Source organism: Panthera leo, chromosome B4 (assembly GCF_018350215.1).
Source record: "Panthera leo isolate Ple1 chromosome B4, P.leo_Ple1_pat1.1, whole genome shotgun sequence".
Taxonomy (NCBI): domain Eukaryota; kingdom Metazoa; phylum Chordata; class Mammalia; order Carnivora; family Felidae; genus Panthera; species Panthera leo.
The window spans coordinates 6,344,538-6,364,577 of record NC_056685.1 but is presented as its reverse complement, the minus strand read 5'-3'; the positions used below and the strand labels follow the sequence as shown (position 1 = coordinate 6,364,577).

General features: G+C 49.6%; 1 protein-coding gene across 15 annotated transcripts in view; it reads left to right on the top strand.

Moving 5' to 3' along the window:
* The window catches only part of SFMBT2 (Scm like with four mbt domains 2), a 225,133-nt gene that overhangs the window by 115,543 nt on the left and 89,550 nt on the right, over window positions 1-20,040 (top strand). For 14 of the 15 annotated variants that reach the window (XM_042944803.1, XM_042944808.1, XM_042944809.1 and 11 more), the window contains one exon: window positions 2,723-2,820. The exons of the other annotated variant lie outside the window; for it this stretch is intronic. In XM_042944803.1, the coding sequence (XP_042800737.1) occupies window positions 2,723-2,820 (98 nt within the window). The remainder of the gene's footprint in view (window positions 1-2,722; window positions 2,821-20,040) is intronic. 15 annotated transcript variants of the gene reach the window in all.

Sequence of the window (20,040 nt, the reverse complement as noted above, 5' to 3'; positions counted from 1 at the left end):
ATTGCTTATTACTTCCCCGCAAACAGAAATCGACATGATACACTCTATTAAATTACCTGCAACACAATCATTTTAAGAAAATGGTTTATGTTCTTTTAATGGCGCTATTTATCGTCCATAAACTTGCTGGTGTAACCAAGTGCCTCTCTGTCCTAATGAAACACACACACGGAATATTGTTGTTCTCTGTTTATTGGAACCGTGAGGTGTTTAGCTTTTGCAGGTGGTCGAGCATTCTGAAAAAAACCACATTTGATTTTCACCTTCTAAGAGAAGTGTGCCTTGCCATGGGGTTAAATTCCATATCAGGGCTTAATATCCTCAGAAAGAAGACAAAGGATCGTAAGGCTGTAGGACAGAGACAAAAATCGCACGGAGCCTGGGTTTCTTAGTCCATCCAGGCTGCTCTAGGAGAATAAATACCACAGACTGGGCATTTATTATTTCTCCCAGTTCTGGAGGCTGCAGGTCTGAGATCAGGGCACCCGCAGATTTGGTGTCTGCTTCCTGGGTCACGGGCAGCCGTCCTTCAGCATCCTCACATGGTGGGAGGGGCGAGGAGGCTCTCTGGGGTCTCTTTTATAAGGGCACTAATCCCGTTCGTGGGGGCTCTCCCCCTTGTGACCTCCCAAAGGCCCCACCTCCTACCCATCACTTTTGGGGAAGGATTTCAACATTACTTTTTGGGGGGACACCTTCTGAGATGGCGTGGTGGGCAGAATGGTGCCCTGCCAGTGTGTGGGGACACCTGCCGGGGCCGGGAAGGGCTGTGAGCATCCCTGCTGGGGTGTGTACATCACTGTGCTCTGTTCTGGTGGTCTGGATCCAGCCCTGGCCAGGTGGGGCTTTTGCTCTGGTCTTGCATAGTTTTCATGAACCACTCTTCTCTTCCCCTCTTCTCTATCTCTGGGGCTCCCCAGCCCCCAGACGCCTCAGTTGCAGACTGCAGGGGTTCAGGCACCAGCACAGGGGACCTTCTCTTGCCCTTTCTCACCCTTTGTGTCTTGTCTTTGACCAGCACCGTCCTTTTTCGTGACCTTGGCTCTCTTTTTACTACCGTGCCAAGGTTGAACTCCCTATTGACCAGCATCCAGATCCCTGGGACAGTGAATTTGTTCCTGTCTGCTCAGGAAATCTGGGCTCCTGTGTGTTCTTTCCCTCCTGAGGCTCTTGACCTGCTGCACTTGGTGTCCTCAGGCTTTGCTTCCTGGAGCAATTGTCTCCCTTTCACCGAGGTTTTAATGCAGTGCCCCTGAGCTGAACCATTGGTGCATTTCAGGGAATCCTTCTCCTCATGGGGCAGTTTATAAAGCTGTGAACTGGTCCCTCTTCCTCCTTTGTGGGACCCTGTGACCAGCGATTTCTTTGTCCTTTGTGGGACCCTGTGACCCCCTCCTCACCTGTGCATGGTGGAGGGACCGTTGGTTCATTTTCTGGGCCCCCACTGTGTCCGCCCAAGTATGTCAGATACTGTGAAGGAGAATCACTTTCTTTTTGTGTTCCGCTATAGAAATGCCAAATTGGGGGAAAAAGATTCCCTAGAGGTAGAAGAGTATAAATAAAATGTTAAGGAGGATTATACAGTGTGCACAGCAGAGCCTGTCTGCTCACTCATAACCCTTGACGTGACTTTGCGTAACGGACAGCGAATGACAGTGGGCTGAACCTTGATAACTTGACTCCTTCCGGCAGCATCTTTCTCCTCTCGTAATTCTGGTAGCCTGAAAAGACTCGATAAACTGCTAAAACACAGGCACTCAGGCTCAAGGTGAGTTCAGAAGCTGTGGGTGCCAAAATATATGGCTGCATGCTGAAAAGCAGACATGCAAGAAATTAAAAATATAGCCCCAAAGGTTTAATGTTGCCTTTTAACTGTGCTTAAATTCATATTCATGTCCTAACGGTCTGTCTGGAGTAGCCTGGGTTGATATAGGGAAGGTATAAACATATCTCCTTCAAGTGAGTGCTTCTGCAAATCCTATTTTGATAAGGTCTTAAATCCGTGGAGATCAGATCATAAAATTCCCCTGCAGTTTTAGCAATCGGTGGAAACAGGGCTCAACACATTTTTTTTTTCTTTCAGTTTTGCATTCAGCCAGAGTAACCTCCATTCGTAAATCCCTCTGTCCCCCACCCCCACCCCCTGGGACGGGGGGGGGGGATATGGGCCACGTGGGGTGTGTTAGCAACATTTCAAGTGTAAATATTAAACTTGGTTGGTAAATTTTAATTCACCTTTTAATAATTTCCTGGCTCACGTGGGCTATTTTTAGCAGATGCAGGCTTAGAGGTTTAGTGAAAAATGGGCCGTAATAACCGAAAATGCCAGACGTGCGTCGTGTCTAGTTTAGAAATTTATCGGGTCCTAAGTTCTTCATCAGCGGATGTGACTTCCCAGGTGTTACATGCAATTTGGGGCAGCAGGTGATTGAAGGTGGTGCTGGGGTGATTTATGCCATTAAATCACTTACAGAATGCCCGCCTGTGTCCCCTGAAGGGCCCTATTAAGTTTATTCTTCATGTCTGATCGAAGCGGCTCAAGTTGAGCTTGAACGGCAGAAAATCCCCTCGGCAGGTGGCCTTTATGGGGGGCAGGGTGTGAGTGCTCACGGTTGCTGAGTGTGCCAGTGACTCTGAAAACCTGGAAAGTAAAATTCCAGGAAGAACCGCCCAGTAGAATATGTGAGTCCTTACACGCTTCTGTGGTTTGCTGTTGATACAGAAATCTATCCTTTGAAGATGGCCTCTGAGTGGAAGTGTGCTCTGGAAAAATCCCTTATTGACGCCACAAAGTTTCCTCTGCCGATGGAAGTGTTTAAGGTAAGACGTCGGTTCGTAGCGACTTGTTTATTCTTTCTCAGACCGTGTGAGTTCTGGAGTGAAAGGTTCCTTAACGTCGAAGCGCTCCCCGCGGTTGCAGAAGCTAGTTTCGAAAAGCTCGGCCGCTCTGCATTCGAAACGTTCCAAGTGTTTATCTGTGTGCTTTGACCACGCTTTGTAATCCTCACAAATTCTCGTCTTAACGAAACACTCGTGGAACTGCCGTGGCTTTACTGTTTTTCTCCATAATGGGCTGGTATGGAGTCACGTCACCTCCTTTGCCCTCCTTCGCCCTTTACCAAAGGGACTGAAGAAGACGTAGCAGGCCTCGTTGGGTATTTGTTGGGGAAAACGAATCGACAGTGATGTGCCTCTTGGTGGTTCGGTTTTCTGGATGGCCCGAGAAATTTGTGCGAGTACCTGCTGGGCGCGAGGCCTCGTAGGTGCTAACGGAAGGGGAATGACATCATAGCGGGAAAGGATCGCCGGGTTCTTAACGCTTTGAAATCATGCCCAACACTTGATATGAAGCCGTGGGCAGGGATGACCCATTCGGGCCAGAGGAAGGCCTCCAATGGCTGTTTTTATGCGGACCCTGAGTCTTGGGCGGTTCTAAACGTGTCGCAGCCGGCTGGCAGAAACTGGCTTTCTGGTCCCGAGGGGACACCTGTCTGCAGTACCTTTCACCTCCCGTGTGGGGAATGACATGAGGATGACGTTTAGGTGCCAGGGGCAGGAGGAGTTTAGGGCCTGGACGCGGGCATCGGCTTCCTGAATTTTATGTACGCCCAAGTCCTGGCTCAGGATTTTAACCCGTCACAGCAGATCACGTGCCTTCTCGAGCCGCGCTTTTCCTGGTTTGTAACACCCACCGGTTTTAACTTAAAAAGACCGCTTTTGAAACCAGGGATAAAATTACGTTCCGCAGTTTAATTGAGCGATGACTTTTACAGCGTTTTGATCCTGTCGCGCTAGACGAACCGCGTAAATAGAACAGGATGTTGGGGGGTTGCGCCTGGGGGGCTCAGTCACTGGAGCGTCCGACTCTTGATTTCGGCTCAGGTCGTGATCTTGTGGTTTGTGAGTTTGAGCCCCGCGTCGGGCTCTGTGCCAACAGCGTGGAGCCTGCTTGGGATTCTCCCTCTCCCTCTCGGCCCCTCCCCTGCTTGCTCTCTGTCTCTCAAAATAAATTTATTAATTAATTAAAAAAAAAGAATTGGTTGTTAGCAGTAGTGATTGTTGGCAACGAAGCAATATCTTGGGCATTCTTTTTTTTTTTTTAACTGATCAAATACTTCTTTCCTCACCTCTGCCTCCCTCCCTCCCTCCCTCCCTTCCTTCCTTCTTTCCTTCCTTTCTTGCTTTGCTGATAACATTCTCCCCTGCAAAAGATAATGACAGTAAAGAAGAACAGCTTTTCCCTTTCCTTTCTGGCTCCACGGTCTCTTTGCGGCCCTCTGTCGACCCGTGCAGGTGATGTCCACTGTCTCCGCGGTGGCCTTAGGAATATTTTAAATGTATAAATTGGGTTGTGTTCAAACTAGATTTTGTTTTGAAATACATCACACATCTGTGAGGAGCTCAGAGTCAGGGGTGAACGCAGAATACGAGAAGTCGCCACCGGGAGCCCTTGTGCGTGTCCCTCCCCCACGCACTCTTGGGGCTCTGCCTCGTTTTGTGGGGATCGCTTCCTCGCTTTCTCTTTGCAGTGTTACTGCCTCTGTCTCTTTTCCTAACTGTTACGTGATTTGCCTTGACAAAGTCAGAAGCAGGCCTAAGCCTCCCTGTTTTAGAAGAGGCCCTTTCCTGGGGGGCAATAGCTGGATGGCGTTTGGTTAGTAAGTTGGCTTTGCTTTTCCTTGGTTTACAAGAGAGTTGAGTCAGCAAAGGCACGAGCTCGTGGTCAGAGAATTAGGGTTCCGCTCAGCCGGGTCATCTTCCAGGGCTGTAGCATGAACTTCACGTGCCGGACATCCTTTAGAAACCTGGACGGGACCCGGTGGGTTTGTAGTTTCTGCCGTTGTAGCTTACTGCTGTTCCAGGAGGAAGCCCAAACACTGCCTCTCTGGGAAGTCAATGGAATGGTCTCATCGGCTGCAGGCAGCTGGGCCTAGAGCAGGCACTGGGAGCGTGTTTCGTATGCAGTCGGCACGAGCCAGATACTGTCAGCGGTCTTGGTGTGTGGCTTGCTTTGACGTTCTCTCCTCGGATTCTGAAGGTGGGTGCAATATGGCAGCCGTCATCGCGATGGCAGCCGACAGGACCCTTCTCCCTGAGTGAGTGAGAGTGTCTTTGTTCTGTCCTCATGCTTCACCGGCGGTCTGTTCGGGTAGAGAATTCTAGGCTCCTCACTATCAGTCTTCTCAAGAATTTGGACGTCTTGCTCGTTTTTTTCCTCCCTTCTCCGGAATCTTCTATTTTCCTCCACTTTTCTGCCATTTCACAGAGGAATGCCTTGGTGGGCATCTGTTTCCTTCCAGCATGCTGGCTGGAACTCAGGCCTTTAATTGGGGGCTGTTTCTTTTTTAAAATGATGTCTCCCACCTCTCTTTTGCTCCCTTGATCTGTGAGCACGTGGATGTGGTTCTCCTGGACTGGTTTTTTTCCTCCTCCTCCTCCTCCTCCCCCTCCTCCTCCACCCCCTCCTTCTCCTCCTTCTCTTTCTCCTGCCTCCTCCTCTCTTTCTCCCTCTACCCTCCACCCCCCGCTTCTTTTCCTTTCAGTTCCATTTTTCATTTCCTTGTCTGTTTGCTCCACTGTGAGAAGTTTCCGGAAACTTGCTTTTGCCGTCCTGTTTCTACGAGCACTTGTTTGCTGTGTTTTCGCTGAATGCTGTGTTTATAGCCTCCTGTTCTTACAGCATGGACGCATGAGTTTATCATGTTGGAATTACTGACTTCTGGAAGTTTGTTTTTTTTGTTTTTCCTCCCTGAATAATTTAGTTCCTCCATGTTGCTTTTGGATTGTTTCCTGTCTTCTTGTTGGAGGCTTTACAAAGATAGCTGCAAATCCTTGACCTTCTGCTCTTGAGTAAGAAGGGGGTTAGAAAGCGGAGGGAGAGCCGTGTGGGTGTGGGTGACCCTGGAAGGCTACTTCTTTGTGCAGTGGTTTTTCCTCTTCAGCTGATTTTCCAGAGGGTTCTTCGACTTCCAGCCCAGGGCTCAAAGGCCGGCCGTCGGTGCTGTTGGGTGAGTGGGGAGAGGGGGGCCGGCGTTTCGGCACTGCACCCACAGCCCCGCGGCCAGCTGTATCATCCGCTTCAGAGGTGAGTGGGGAGCACGGTTGGTCTTTGGGAGTGGAGGAGGGAGCTTCTTCCCTCATCGGTTCCCATCCACCCCCAGTTTTAGGCATATGTGGTGTGACCATTTGCTGAGTCTCTCGAAGATTCTGCTGTCTGCCCTGCATTGGTTCTCAGCTTTGCTGCTGAAGGCTTGAGATTGGTTCTGTTGATTGTGTTAAATCAGTCACTTTTTACTCATCTGTGTTGTTACCTTCCAAAACCTTGCTGCCACTGAGTGGATTTGGGTCTTAAAAATTCTTCACCGGAATTTTGGTTTAGGGAAATTAATGGGAGTTTTAGTCCGCCATCAGAATCTGACACCCCCACACAAACCATCTTGTGGCTTGGGCTGTAGGTAAAGCTCCCTGACAGCCCTCCAAGATGGCGCTGAGCCTGCTGGTGACTCTGCCATGCTTCCCTCCATGGCTCATGTGCGGGGCCTCCCCTGTGTGCCCGCCACCGGCCTCTTCTCTGTTCTTCACATACCTTTTGTCTGTTAGATGCTGCAGAAGGGTTCAGCTGCAAATATGAATCCTCTTAAAGAAGTCCTGCCTGGGCCCTTGGCTTCTGTCCTTGCCCTACATTCCGTGCCCTCTCTTCTGCCTTGTTGCCCAGCTCACAATTGGACTTGGTCATTTGTGTGGTTCTTGGTGTAACACCCATGTCTTTTTGCTTAACTGAAGCTTCCGGAAGGCAAGGACCACGTCTTTCTTGTTCAGTGTCGAATCCATTCAACCAGACTGTAGGCAGACTCAGTAAATACTGTCAAATGGATGAACAAATTCTTGACGACAGACGTATTTAACTCACGGATTTAAAATATTTTGAGTTGAGTAAATAAAAAAAACTAAAAAAGAAAAAAGGGGCGCCTGGGTGGCTCAGTCGGTTAAGCGTCCAACTTTGCCTCAGGTCACGATCTTGCAGTTTGTGGGTTCGAGCCCTGTGTTGGGCTCTGTGCTGACAGCTCGGAGCCTGGAGCCTGCTTTGGATTCTGTGTCTCCTTCTATCTCTGCCCCTCCCCCACTTGTGCTCTGTCTCTCTATCAAAAATAAATAAGTGTAAATAAAAAAAATTAAAAAAAATAAAATATTTTGAGTTGGGGCGGCTGGGTGGCTCAGTCAGTTAAGTACCTGACTTCGACTCAGGTCATGATCTCATAGTTTGTGGGTTTGAGCCCCGCGTCGGGCTCTGTGCTGACAGCTCAGACCCTCGAGCCTGCTCCAGATTCTTTGACTCTGTCTCTCTCTCTCTGCCCTTCCCTGGTTGCTGTCTTTCTCTCTCAAAAATAAATAAAGTTTTTAAAAAAATTAAAATATTTTTAACAGTTAATACTGTTGTTGGTTAATTGGATATGCAGACTTCTTATTCAGGACTATGAATACTAAGACTCAAAAGGTAGAAACATTAATTATCCTAGTATGTTTTTTAATTCATTAAACTTTTATTGGAGGAGCTACTCTCTGAAAAATGCTATTGACCTGATCCCAGGGTTTCATAATTTTTCTACGTTTTTCAAAATACAGTGACCTTCTTCTGTCACTTTCATGTTTTTCGCTGAGAATTCAGACTATTTTGATGGACTCCTTGAGAGTTGTTATTGTATGCACTAAGTGTCTTGTTCATAATGAATAGCGACTTTAAGAGTAGAGACTGAATATTTCCCATTTTTCACAGGGCCTCCCATCAGGCAGGACATACGGAATGGGCGTTTCATAAATAAAAATGGGTTAAATTGAAATTATGTGTTCTTTTGTTAAAAAACAGTTTTAAGGTTTATTTAGAGAGAGAGAGAGACAGAGCAAGTGGGGGAGGGGAAGAGAGATGGGGGAGAGAGAGAGAGAGAGAGAGAGAGACTGAGAGAGAGACTCCCAAGCAGGCTCCACACCAGCATCACGGAGCCGGATGCAGGGCTCGAACCCACGAACCGTGAGACCGTGACCTGAGCCAAAGTCGGACGCTTAACTGACTGAGCCACCCAGGCGCCTGAGGTTCAGACTGTCTTAATCATTGCTTCGCCTTAACAAAAACAGGAGAGTTTTTTTGTTTTGTTTTGTTTTGTTTTTTGGTCTCTTAAGTTTTTGGACGTTTCGGTGAGCAGTATTCTCCTGCAGGTGTAAAAAGAGAACTTTGTGTTTTTTCCCCCTGTTACCGCTGTTTGATCATCACTTTCTCAGCAGGCAAACTTACTTCTATTCTTTTCATTATGGTAAAAGGTGTATATGTTTGGATTCAGTCATGAGTCATCTTAGATGCCTGTTGTGGAGGAAAATTGCCATCGTGTTCCACTGTTAAGAGACAGAAGTCAAAGCAATGCACATTTAATGGCTGGAAACGAGCAGTGTTTCAAAGCAGTTCTTTTTTTCATTACCGCTGTTACACTTGAGACAAAATGGGTATTTTGACGGAATGACTCTCATTATGCGGCGGTGATTGTCATTCTGGGAATGTGTTCACATACGTGCCTTGGTATCTGTGTGTCTATGTCTATAAGTTCAGTCCACTAGTGTTAATGTACAGAATTCCCCATCTCGTACGAATATCAGTATGGACAGCAACGTCGTAAAAAACGAGCACAGAATTAGTCTTCCTGCTGTCATTTACCCTTGATTTGAAGGAACGCTTAGAATGGCTTTCGGGTGCCATATTTTAGTGGCAATTCTGATTCCCCTTATTTAGAAAACACAGATGATCTGCAAACAGGTACATTCATTTGAAATTTAAGTACCTAATGAATTGGGTACCGAAGGGAAGGGGATAAAAAATGCATTACATTGAAAAATAAATAAGGAAAAACATTTTTTTCCTGAAAGCTAGACTATTGAAAGACTTAATAGATTTACCAAAGTAGTCCATATATGACTACCAATTTAACTCCTGAAAAATGGTAAGTATATGGAGGTGATTGCCCTGCACATCAGACTGGTGCCTCATGGCTTTCCGTTTTACTTATTAGGCAAACTTTTCAACCCATCATCTGATTGACCTATGACAAGTCCCACGATCAAAGTGATGAGAATAGAAGAAAATGACCAGCGTGTTCTGCACCATTTTTAAAAATTCAGTGTTTATTTTTGAGAGAGACAAAAAGAGAGAGCGCGTGAGCAGGGGAAGGGCAGAGAGAGAGAGGGAAACACAGAATCTGAAGCAAGCTCCAGGCTCCAAGGTGGCAGCACAGAGCCCAGTGCGGGGCCTGAACCCGTGAAGTATGAGATCTTAACCTGAGCTGAAGTCGGACACCTAACCGACTGAGCCACCCAGGCGCCCCTTTCTGTACCGTTTAAGTTTTCAATTTTCCTAAGTACCCAAGGCACGGATTTGGGGAAATTCAGCTGAATTTTAAGAAAAGGGCGAAGGGAGATGCGAAAATAAGAGTGTAGCTATAATTAACATGATATTTCATGTGTCAGACGTTCATAAGCCTTCTCTAATTACTGCCACTTTTCATTCTCTGCAATGCTCGTAAGTTGTAATCTACATTTGTGACCCCACTTATCTGAGAACGTTAAGCTGTGGACACTTCGGTGACAACTCCCACATACATCAAAGAGATCTACAAGTAGGAAGCCGAGTCCCTAATTTTCCAGTTAATCGAAGTAACGCATTTCTCCCTTAGAGGAATACAGATGTGTGGCCCAGGGAATGCACACTGTCCTCCTTGCTTCACTCACGACCACGCCTCGTAATTGTAAGGAAGTAGTGTTCTTCGAAATGTCACTGAAACCCTTTATCCATTTTTACCCCTTAAAGAAGTGAACTTGTTTGAATATTGTTTTTCATCGCCCTGAAAACATTAAAAAAACGCTCAAAATCTCAGTGTGTTTGAAATTCCAAGTGTGCTGTTTAGAGATCGTCAGGACAGCGAAAGCAGGTGCAAGCCGCTGAGACTTGAGGCCAGAACCTTGGCGTCGGCCCCGAAGGCTTGCTCTTTCTCATGCCTGTGTCGGGTCCCCCGCTCTGCCCCCGGGTTTGGGGAACACCAGGATGGCGGGACTCAGCTGTGGATACGCTCGCGGGTTGTTAATTAGAGAGAGCAAAAGTGTGTAAAGCAACATCGGCAGTGGGAAGAAGAACGTGGTGTGGACTCTGGAAACTCACGCCCAAGCCTCCGAGGGCCCTCTCCGGAGTGGCTCCCGGACACTCTTAACTGTGACAGCACGTGCTTTTGTCTTCCAGGGGGGCTCATTAGAGGCCCAGGGTCCAGGGGCTTAATGGGGGGCTGGCCACCGTGGGTATCCCATGCCTAGCGTGTGGCCCCATCTTCGACTCCCAGAAGGCAACTTAAATCGTACCGTTTGTACAAATAATCTTGGCACGGCGGTCCACTCTTCTGTGTAGGGGGAGCTTTGTATCCGTGTCGGGTGCTGTTGGTGATGTATTTCCAGGCGACAGCCCAGGGCTAAACCCCGCAAGCGGGCCCTTTCCAAGGACTGCGGTCTCTGGCCTGCTGTGCATAGTAATCCTCTTCTGGGCACCTCCGTCCCATCTATCGACAGAACCGGGCTCTGTCCTCACAGTCTTGTCCCAGCGTCCGTCACTTTTCTCTTGGTCCACCACCACGGCCCCAAGACTGGGTCTGCCCTCCTTCTCTCCTGGACCGCTGTGTTAGTTACAGAACTATATTCCCGGCTGCTAATCATTGCTTCCCTGCGGTCTGTCCTTCAGAGGGCGGCCAGAGCGGTGTTTTAGAAAATATTTATTTATTTTGGGGAGAGAGCGAGTGGGGGAGGGAAGATCCAAAAACGGGTTCTGTCCCATCAGCGGCGAGCCTGATGTGGGGCTGGAACTCACACACCTCGAGATCATGACCTGAGCCGAAGTCGGACCCTCAGCCGACCGAGCCACCCAGCGATTCTTTTGAAACAAGATCCAGATCCCGTCACTCTGTTGCTTGTGACCCCCCCAGGTGGCATCTCGTGCTGAGGGAGGGCCGTCCAGGCTCCTGCACGGTCCAGCTCCCTGCGGGCTCTCTGAGCCCATCTGCGGCCTGAGGCCCTCGCCGGTCCCTCCCCACGCCATGGAGACCCGCTGTCCCTCCAGACCTGAGATACCCCTGCTCAGGCCTTTGCAGTAGTGCCCTGGCACCCTGGAAAGTGACATCCCCCCCCCCCCCCCAGGCCTGCATGGCACCTTCCTTCGCTTTATTCAGGTCTTCGCTTACAAGAAGGAGCCATACTCTCCAGCACCAACCTTCTCCTCCTCTTGCCCATCGTAGCACTGATCCCCACACATGGTCTCTGTTAATTTGCTTTTTCTGCATCTGCTCCGTTTCCCCTCGCTAGAACGTAATAAACTCCGTAGAGAAGATAGCGGCTCCATTCCCGGGGCCTGGAGCAGCGACGGGCACTTTGGAAGCGTGCCATAAAAATCCTTGAACGGATTGGTGAAGAAGTTCAGTACAGGAATCAACTCAGAGGAATGAAAACTCAGGAGAGGTCGTTAAGTGTTGGGTCAGGGAGGCGAATCTCCTGGGAGCGGTTCTAAATGACACGGTGACCACGTATAGAGAGGGGACCGGGGGCTCTGTTGCGGGGGTGGATTGGCGGCTGAGCTGGTGTTTCCGTGAGCAGCTGAAACGATGCCCTGTCAGTTTGAGGGTAAGAGGAGGCAGTCGAGGGCCCTGGGAAGGACACTAGGGATGGATTGATGAAATTGAGGAAACGTCTCAGCATAAAAAAAAAAAATCCACGTTCTGTGAAATTCCGTTGCTGGTGAAGTTGCATTGTCCCTGTGCCTTCTCGTTGAAAATGATCAGAGTCGTGGTGCCTGGGTGGCTCAGTCGCTTAAGCATCCGGCTTCGGCTCGGGTCATGACCTCACAGTTCATGAGTCTGAGCCCCGCGTCGGGCTCTGTGCTGACAGCTCGGAGCCTGGAGCCTGCTTCGGATTCTGTGTCTCCCCTCCCCTGCCACTCTGCCTCCTCAGCCCCTCCCCTGTTCATGCTCTGTCTCTCTCTCTCAAAAATAAATAAATGTCAAAACAACAACAAAAAAAGAAAATGATCGGAGTCAACTTAATATTGCCTCGCCAGTGTTGTGTGGGTTAGTTTCCTTTTCAGTGTGGGGCGCTCATTAGCTGTCCAGATGTTTCCAGTAATGCATCGTAAGGTGCTGTGGCTGATGTGTCATTGACTCATGAAACCGATCCATGGACATACAAGGAGCTTGAGGAATGTCCTGGAGAGGACACTTCTGTCGGGCAGTGGCTGGCTCTGAGTGAGTGGCTTCTGCCTTCTGGGCATCTGGATTTCTAGCCTGTTGCCTTCCCTTTTCTAGCATCACACCCACATTCCTCGAATACGCACAGTAGCTGTGTAGATGAGAGGCGTTTGGTTGGTGACAGCTGATGTTTGCAGGTTATTCCCGTTTTATTGGAAGCTGAGGAGAGATGTGTTTTTCGATGGGATATACACACCCAGACACTCTAACCACGATCCATTCCATCCTGGCCAATTCTTGATCTGTATCTGTGGCTAATGAGGTTAATGGGACCCGTGCTTTTACGTCCTCAGGACTCACGGTGCATCAAAAGAGAATAAATACTTGGTCGAGTACTTGGAGGAAATACTCAGTCTCTTGGTGCCCCTCATACAACTCATGTTTTGGTCTTCTTCGACATAAGTGTGTGTTAGAAGAATCCCAAACTGTTTACATAACTGATTCGGGTTCAAGGGTGCTCTTGAAATCTGTAGATAAAGGGCTTTCGTAACGGCCAAGCAATAAGCTAGGTGTTGTTGGGTCCGGTCCCAAGCTATGCCTGTCCTTGTGTCTGTAGTGAGGCTCACTCTTTCCAGAGCGTGGTGTTTCACAAACAAGGGGAAGGAGCCGCTGAGGGAAAGCTAGTTGGTAAAAGAAGATCCCTAAGGATTATTATTGTTTTTCAGCACAAGCGCACTAACGACGACAGGTAGACATTCCACGCACGTATTTCTTCTCTGTAAAGAGGGTTCAGGCTGTGCTCATAATACACTGAAGTCCCCACAGCCTGTTACTTCTTGAGCTCTTCCCGGCTTTGAATTATGTACCTGTCGGTGTGCTTGTAGATTTAACCCGTCGGAGGGCATCTCTTTCTGTATTTTAGCGTCTGAGACCCAGGTTAAAGGCCGGAGAGAGAAGATGAAGTGTGGCAAAGAGAGAAGGGCTTCTCTTTCTCATTCCATCGGCTACAGCCGAAAGGGTAAGAAAGGAAGTGAGCTGTTCTGTTAGGTTGGATTGTGATGTTGTGGTTTCTATGGTGACTGATTTCTTTTTCTCTTGTTCAGCAGCTAAATGCAGCAATAACCAAAAAAAAAACAAAAAAAAAAACAAAAAAACCAAAAACAAAAACCCACCAACAATAAAACAAACCAAAATCTCATGGCTGAGTTTGCCCTTCAGGTGGGTTACTTTTATTCTCCCAGAATCTGCTTTAAGCCCCCTGTGTAGGGCCAGCACTAATTCCTTTGGCATGACGTCCCTTGTCCCACACGGCAGAGTGAGTGTCGTGATGCCGAACGTGTTCTCATCCACTTAAGCCCAAATGTCCCTTTTAAAGAAGGGCTGTCTTAGACGCAGGGTCATTTTGTTGTCAGACTGATGGCTTTCCCCCTGGGATCCTGTCAGTGCGGTTGACTCCGCTTTCGAGGGCGTAGCTGGGCGCCCTGTTCCAGGCTGTCCTACCTTGGGGCTCCCTCGCCGCACCCCTGGGCGTGAAGGCACAGGCTTCTGCAAGCCTTGTGCAGTATCCCTCCTTTGCCGTTCTCATTTCTTTAAAGACTTAGAGGGATTCTGGAAACAGAGCCTCTCTGGGGTGCTAGATGGCAGAGAAGTGCGGTCCTGTGTGACGTATAGAAACAGGAAGGAAGGCCTGCTCTCTGTCGTTCCTCCTGCGCCCCAGGCTCGTGAACCGCAGCCCACGACTTACACAACGGGAAGAGGATGATGGGGGCCATCTCGCTCCACTGAGCGTCAGAGAAAGTCTTGGGAGAGATGCCCTAAGGAAGGCAACTTGGGTCAAACAATATCGTAACCGGAAAAATCGCAAGGCCGGGACAGAGAGAGTTCGCTCTAACGGTTGCTCCGTCCCCAGGGCCCCAGAGCCGCTGCCTGCAGTCTGCTAGATAGTGGCTCGCTTTTAATTCGAAACAAGAAGAACTTAAGAATCGAGTCAACTTTCCGTTCTCTGCTCCGTGAGTTGTCATTCCCAAATGGCTTCTGTTCGCCACCGATGATGCGCGCTCGCGCCGGTTAACGGCACTTCCGGGCAGGGCAGGGTAATATTAGCACGGACTCTGGGAATCGGTGGCGGGATACGGGGCGGGGGTGGCGCACGCATCTCTAAAACAGAAGCATTTCAAAGTGACTGTCATGCCCTAGTTTCATTTCTTCAGATGTTCCGTGCCGCTCCCCGTCAAGAATCAGTAAGAAGTGGTTTCTACGTTTTGGTTCTGCAGACGATTTGGTAATCGGCCACAATCAGATCGTATGGCTTGTTTTTTTTTTTCCCCTCTAAATATACACAGAGATCCTTTGTAGGTTACGTTGGACTTTTCATCTCCACGTGCCTTTTGCGAACAGGCACTTACGAATCGCAGTGTCTCAAGAAAGGGAGTCGGATAGAAGGAGGCGTCCTTGCATCAGGGGTTTACAGTCCCTGGAACAGGAGGGCCCCAGCACACTGTGCTTCGGAGCCCCAACTTTCAATCAGTTGAACACCTGCCCTGAGGGGTTCGTGTGTATTGTGGGTGTAAATAAAAGTGTGGGGATCTTTCGGCTTCCTTTTATTTCCTGGGACAGCCGTCGGACTCCGAGTTTCCTTGTCTGGATGGCACGAAGTCAAGGGTGAGATGAAAATCTGCCTCCAGTGTTGTCTCCAGCCCCACTTAGAACCAGTAGGATAAACAAATCAGATTCACTTTTCCAGAATAGGTCATGTTGTGTTTCACATTTAAAAAGAGGAACGAATGGGGTGCCTGGGTGGCTCGGTCGGGTAAGCGTCCGACTTCGGCTCGAGGTCATGATCTCGCGGTGCGCGGGTTCAAGCCCCGCGTCGGGCTCTGTGCTGACAGCTCAGAGCCTGGAGCCTGCTTCGGATGCTGTGTCTCCCTCTCTCTCTGCCTCTCCCCTGCTCACACTCTGTCTCTCTCTCAGAAATAAAATAAACATTAAAAAAAATTTTTTTTAAAAAAAGGAACAAATAAGTTTGGAAGAGTAGAAGCCCGACTTAAAGCTTCTTAACATCGATCGGCATGTCCCACGTGTAGTTGCTGGTGCGATTTCTGGGTCCCAGCAGGACTGATTCTTGCCCCTAGCATCTCCGTGTTCCTAAAGGAAAATTCATGCATACTCAACTCCAGTCTGCAAAGGAGTTCAGAAAATTTAGTCATTCCGGTTGTGATTTTGTACAGATGGGTCCGTTCCCTGGGCCTCCGTTGTTTCTGAGAGGCCGCAGGGCCATCGGTGGGGGGCGGGGGGCTGCTGAACGAGGAAGGCCCAAGCGTTACAAACCCTTGGTCTTGGGTGGGGACGCGCACACCTCTGGAGCATCTCTGGAATACACGGTACTCCTTTCAGACCCGGCAGGGTGGGGTACGGACAGCACAGGGTAAAAAACGCAAGTAAGACTGTGGATACTTGTCAGGAACTGCGCTGTCATTCTCCTGTGACAGCTGGCTGCCATGTCGATGGTGGCTTCTGGTTACGGAGCCCCACAGGGTGGGAGGGACGATACTGGCCACTCTCCACGTGCCCACTCAGTGTCTTTGCAGCTCGCTGGCGGGCACCTTTGGTCCGTGCACTCGGGCAGACTCCAGGCTCAGACACATTGATCTCTCGTCCTGCCCTGGGCCGGGACCCCGTGGTGCCTCCGGGACGCAAACACAGACCTGTCTGAATCCTGGGGCCAAGATATTTTTTCCTTTTGCTTTCGGACACTCTTTAAGAAGTAAACAAGGGTATTTACAGGCTGAGCCCAATGAGTATTATTGCAGCAGAGAACGAGAAGATAAATCCCGAGGGCATTGAGGATTGCCTGTCAAGTATCCTAGGTGAACTGGAATGCGTCGAGTGACTCGTCACCTTGGACGGAGGCTCTTAGGGCAGGATGATTCTTTATTGTCACGATTAGCAAGTGCCCCCACGTCTTTCAGATGCTGGTACTCCAGAGTGCGGCGGTGCTCCCCGTGTGGAAGAACCACCGCTGGTGTGGACCAGGGGGAGTGGCCCCATTTTTCTTGACCGTGATTGGCTTGGGAGGAGGCACATGGCCAGTTTGGGTCAACAATCCACGGGGAAGCCAGCCACGTGGTTTCTAGAAGAGAGGTGGGGAGGAGGTGGCTCTCTCTTCTTCCCCTGCACTTTATCCCCTCTGGCCGAGAGTCCTGGGACTCAACACAGAGCGTTGAGAGGGACGGAAGGAACCTGGGCCCCGTAGGGTGGTGTTGCTGCTCCCTTAACCCAGGCTGAGTGGCCGGTCCCCGGGAGCTCCCTAACTAGGGACAGGATGGGTTTCCTTACGGTTCATTTCATCTTAAGTAGGGCTTCCTGGTCTTTGCGTGTCCAGGCAGCCGAGTGGGTAAAGCTTTCCTCAGGGAACAGCACCCGCTGGGTAACTTGGTCCGCTTGTCTGTGGGTGTGAGATGATAGTGTGCTCCTTAAAAGTAACAAACCGGGTGTTGCTGTGGAGGAAGGGAGGCAGGTTAAGAGCGGTGGCCTTGGGAGGGTAAGTAACGATGCTGGATTTGCCGTGTAGACTGGTATAGGTGCCACGCTGGGATTTCCAGCATCGAGTGAATCCGAACCAAGAGGGATGGTCTGTATGGCTCATCAGACCGAGAGACTGAAGAGCTCCCGGGATGGCTTAATGTTGGAGACAGAGGCAAAGAGAACCAAGGGGCTTTGGGGGGGCTCATGGAAGGTGAAGAGGGAGGAGCCCACACGTGCAGGTGTCCCCTCCCCCATACCCGGCTTCTCTCGCGACTGTGTCTGAACTGGTGGTTCTCGACCGGGGAGAATTCGCCCGCCAGGGGGCACTTGGCAGGGTCCGGAGGCATCTTGATGGTCACATCTGGGAGGGCGCTGCCGGCGTCCAGAGGGTAGAGGTCGGAGATGAAGGTGAACAGCCTGTGGTGCACAGGACGGCACCCCCAATAAAGAACTATCTGGTCCCCGAATGGCAACAGTGCTGAGGTGGAGAAGCCCTAGCCTAGAGAACGGATACTTTTGGGAAACAGGTTGACCAGCAGAAGTCGAGAACAGTCGGGATTTGAGGAGGGTACTTGAGACTTTAACTGTTACGAGGCCCGTGCCAGGCTGCCGGGCAAACGAGCACGTAAAAATTTGGGGGTCGGGGCGCCTGGGTGGCTCGGTCAGTTAAGCGTCCGACTTCAACTCAGGTCACGATCTTGCGGTCCGTGAGTTTGAGCCCCGCGTCGGGCTCTGGGCTGATGGCTCGGAGCCTGGAGCCTGCTTCCGATTCTGTGTCTCCCTCTCTCTCTGCCCCTCCCCCGTTCATGCTCTGTCTCTCTCTGTCTCAAAAATAAATAAACTTAAAAAAATTAAAAAAAAATTGGGGGTCCTCCCCCCTCCCCGTGTTCCGGGAGCTGCTCTCCGGGTCTAGAAGGTTCGGGACACAAAGTCAGCCCTCCTTGAGGGAAAGTTCTGCTCGTGACTGGCTGTCCTTCCTCTCTCTAAAGGGTGGTGCCTACCCGAGTGGGGACCATCGAGCGCCAGGGTCGTATTTCCATGACAATGGTTTGGTTGCATGTGGGGGCTTCCCACAGTGTTTTTGTCAGCCGCAATCCGTCAGTGGGGTGCCAAGCTTGGACCCCGCCCAGAGTGGCCATCACACTCTTCCTCCGTCCAGGGCACTAAGGTTGTCCCAGGCGTTGCTGTGGAAACGGGAAGAGACGCCCCTGCTTACCAGGAGAGGATGAACTCTGTGTGAGACGAGACGCTGTCTCTGGTGTCACTGGTGACCTTCACTGGTGACCTGACACTGGTGTCTCTGGTGTCACTGGTGACCTTCACCCAGAATCAGCCACGGTTTGCTGTTAAGTGAGGTTGAATTTCTTGCAGATGCTCTTCTGGTGCTAAATGTTAATCCGTGAAAGCATTCTTTTTTTTTTTTTTTTTTACATTTATTTATTTTTTTGAGAGACGGAGAGAGACAGCATGAGCAGGGGAGGGGCAGAGAGAGAGAAAGAGACACAGAATCCGAAGCAGGCTCCAGGCTCTGAGCTGTCAGCACAGAGCCTGACGCGGGGCTCGAACTCACGAACCATGAGATCATGACCTGAGCCGAAGTCGACCGCTTAACCGACTGAGCCACCCAGGCGCCCCAGTGAAAGGCATTCTTAATGCTCTGGTTTTTTTGTTTGCTTGCTTGTTTGTTTGTTTTAAACAACATAGTGTGCCAGTTTTTGGACTTCGTGAGAAGCTAGGTCTGCCCTAGTTACGTGGTGTAAATCTTGTGGTTCAGGTTGAAGTATATAATACTGCATTTCATCACTACTATTTTTCAGCTTGATTTACTGCATGGAGAGTAGATAAAGCTGCTGCTTACAGCTGTAAGTAAAGAATGGAAATGCTTGTTAGTATTCCGCACCCAGATTTTTTATTACATTTTTGTTATAAATATTTCATTGGCCAAATTTAATTCAGTGCAGTGGAATTAAAATGTAATAATGCTATTGATTTAATAAATGTTGGCATTCTCCTGTCCATTTTTAGATGAAACTAATATAATGAGAGTAATTTCCTAATGAACACACGAGCACCGGATCACCGGTAAAACAAAAAGGGGGAACAGTATGATAAATTGGACTGGATCTTTTTTTTTTTCTTGCGGCATGGCATATCATGCTGATACGAGGAAAGGAATTAAAGTGTAGTTCATTATATATCAATTTGAATGTAATACTAATTAAAACCTTCCTTTGACTTCACTGAAGCCTATTTTTAGAAATTATGTAAATTACCCGAGGCCTTTGAAAATGGGCATATGCAATGTTTGAGTTCCCCGAGGACCCCAAATGCTGGCATGTTGGCCCCGGGAAAATGACGCCGTGCGGTATTTTTTGTGTAGGTACGATATACACTAAGAGATGTGGATGCTCAAAAAATGTGGCAGGGCCATACTGCAGGGCTGCTTTTTGTCCATTTTATGTCCTATCCAACGTAAGCGAAAAAGGAAGCACCGTAGAATTAACGATTGAGGCCCACGTTGCCGCCACTGGAAAATTTCCCGTGGCGTTTGACCGCGGGACTTGGGTTAGGAGTTTGGTCTCCGCACGGGGAGCAGTTCACCGCTTTTCTTGCGTGGAGATCCTCACCAAGTGCATTTTAATTGCATTGTGTTAATTAGTTTGAACTCGCTCTCCCCGCTGCCGCATTCTTCATATTGTTGTCTCGCGGGTGGTGTATTTATCTAACGAAGCGGGGGTGGGGGGGGAAGCATCGGCTATTTTAGGGAGTCTGTGGTCCCCACATAACCTGCAGCTCTTCAGGCCCCTAACATAACTGCAGAGAGAGGAGTCAGGTTCAAGCAGGAATGTGGCCCACGAGTGGGACCTGAAAGGGTGGCAGTTTCCGTCTTTCGAGTCTTCTCTTTCCTCTGTCTCCTGCTTCCCGTATGCTCCGTCTCCTTGCGTAGATCGATACTTAGAATCGTTTGTCTGTTTTATAAAGAGCGCCGGGGTTCGCCCTGAACCTTTATCGCTGTGCCAGAGAAGTTTGGGCTGGTGCTTACTCACGGATGGCTAATACTAAGACCGCTCCGTGCGGTGGTGTTTCTTAACTAGCTGTGTTTGATTCTTCGGGAGCAGGTCGTGCCTTTCTCCAGGCGTAGCGATCGTTCCCAGGCAGGGACTGTGTCAGAGGCTGACGTCGGAAGAGGTGGCTGGCCGGCGTGGACCTGCCGCCCCTCGGGGAAGGCTCTGAGCTGGCTCGAGGTCGGGATGCTCTGACC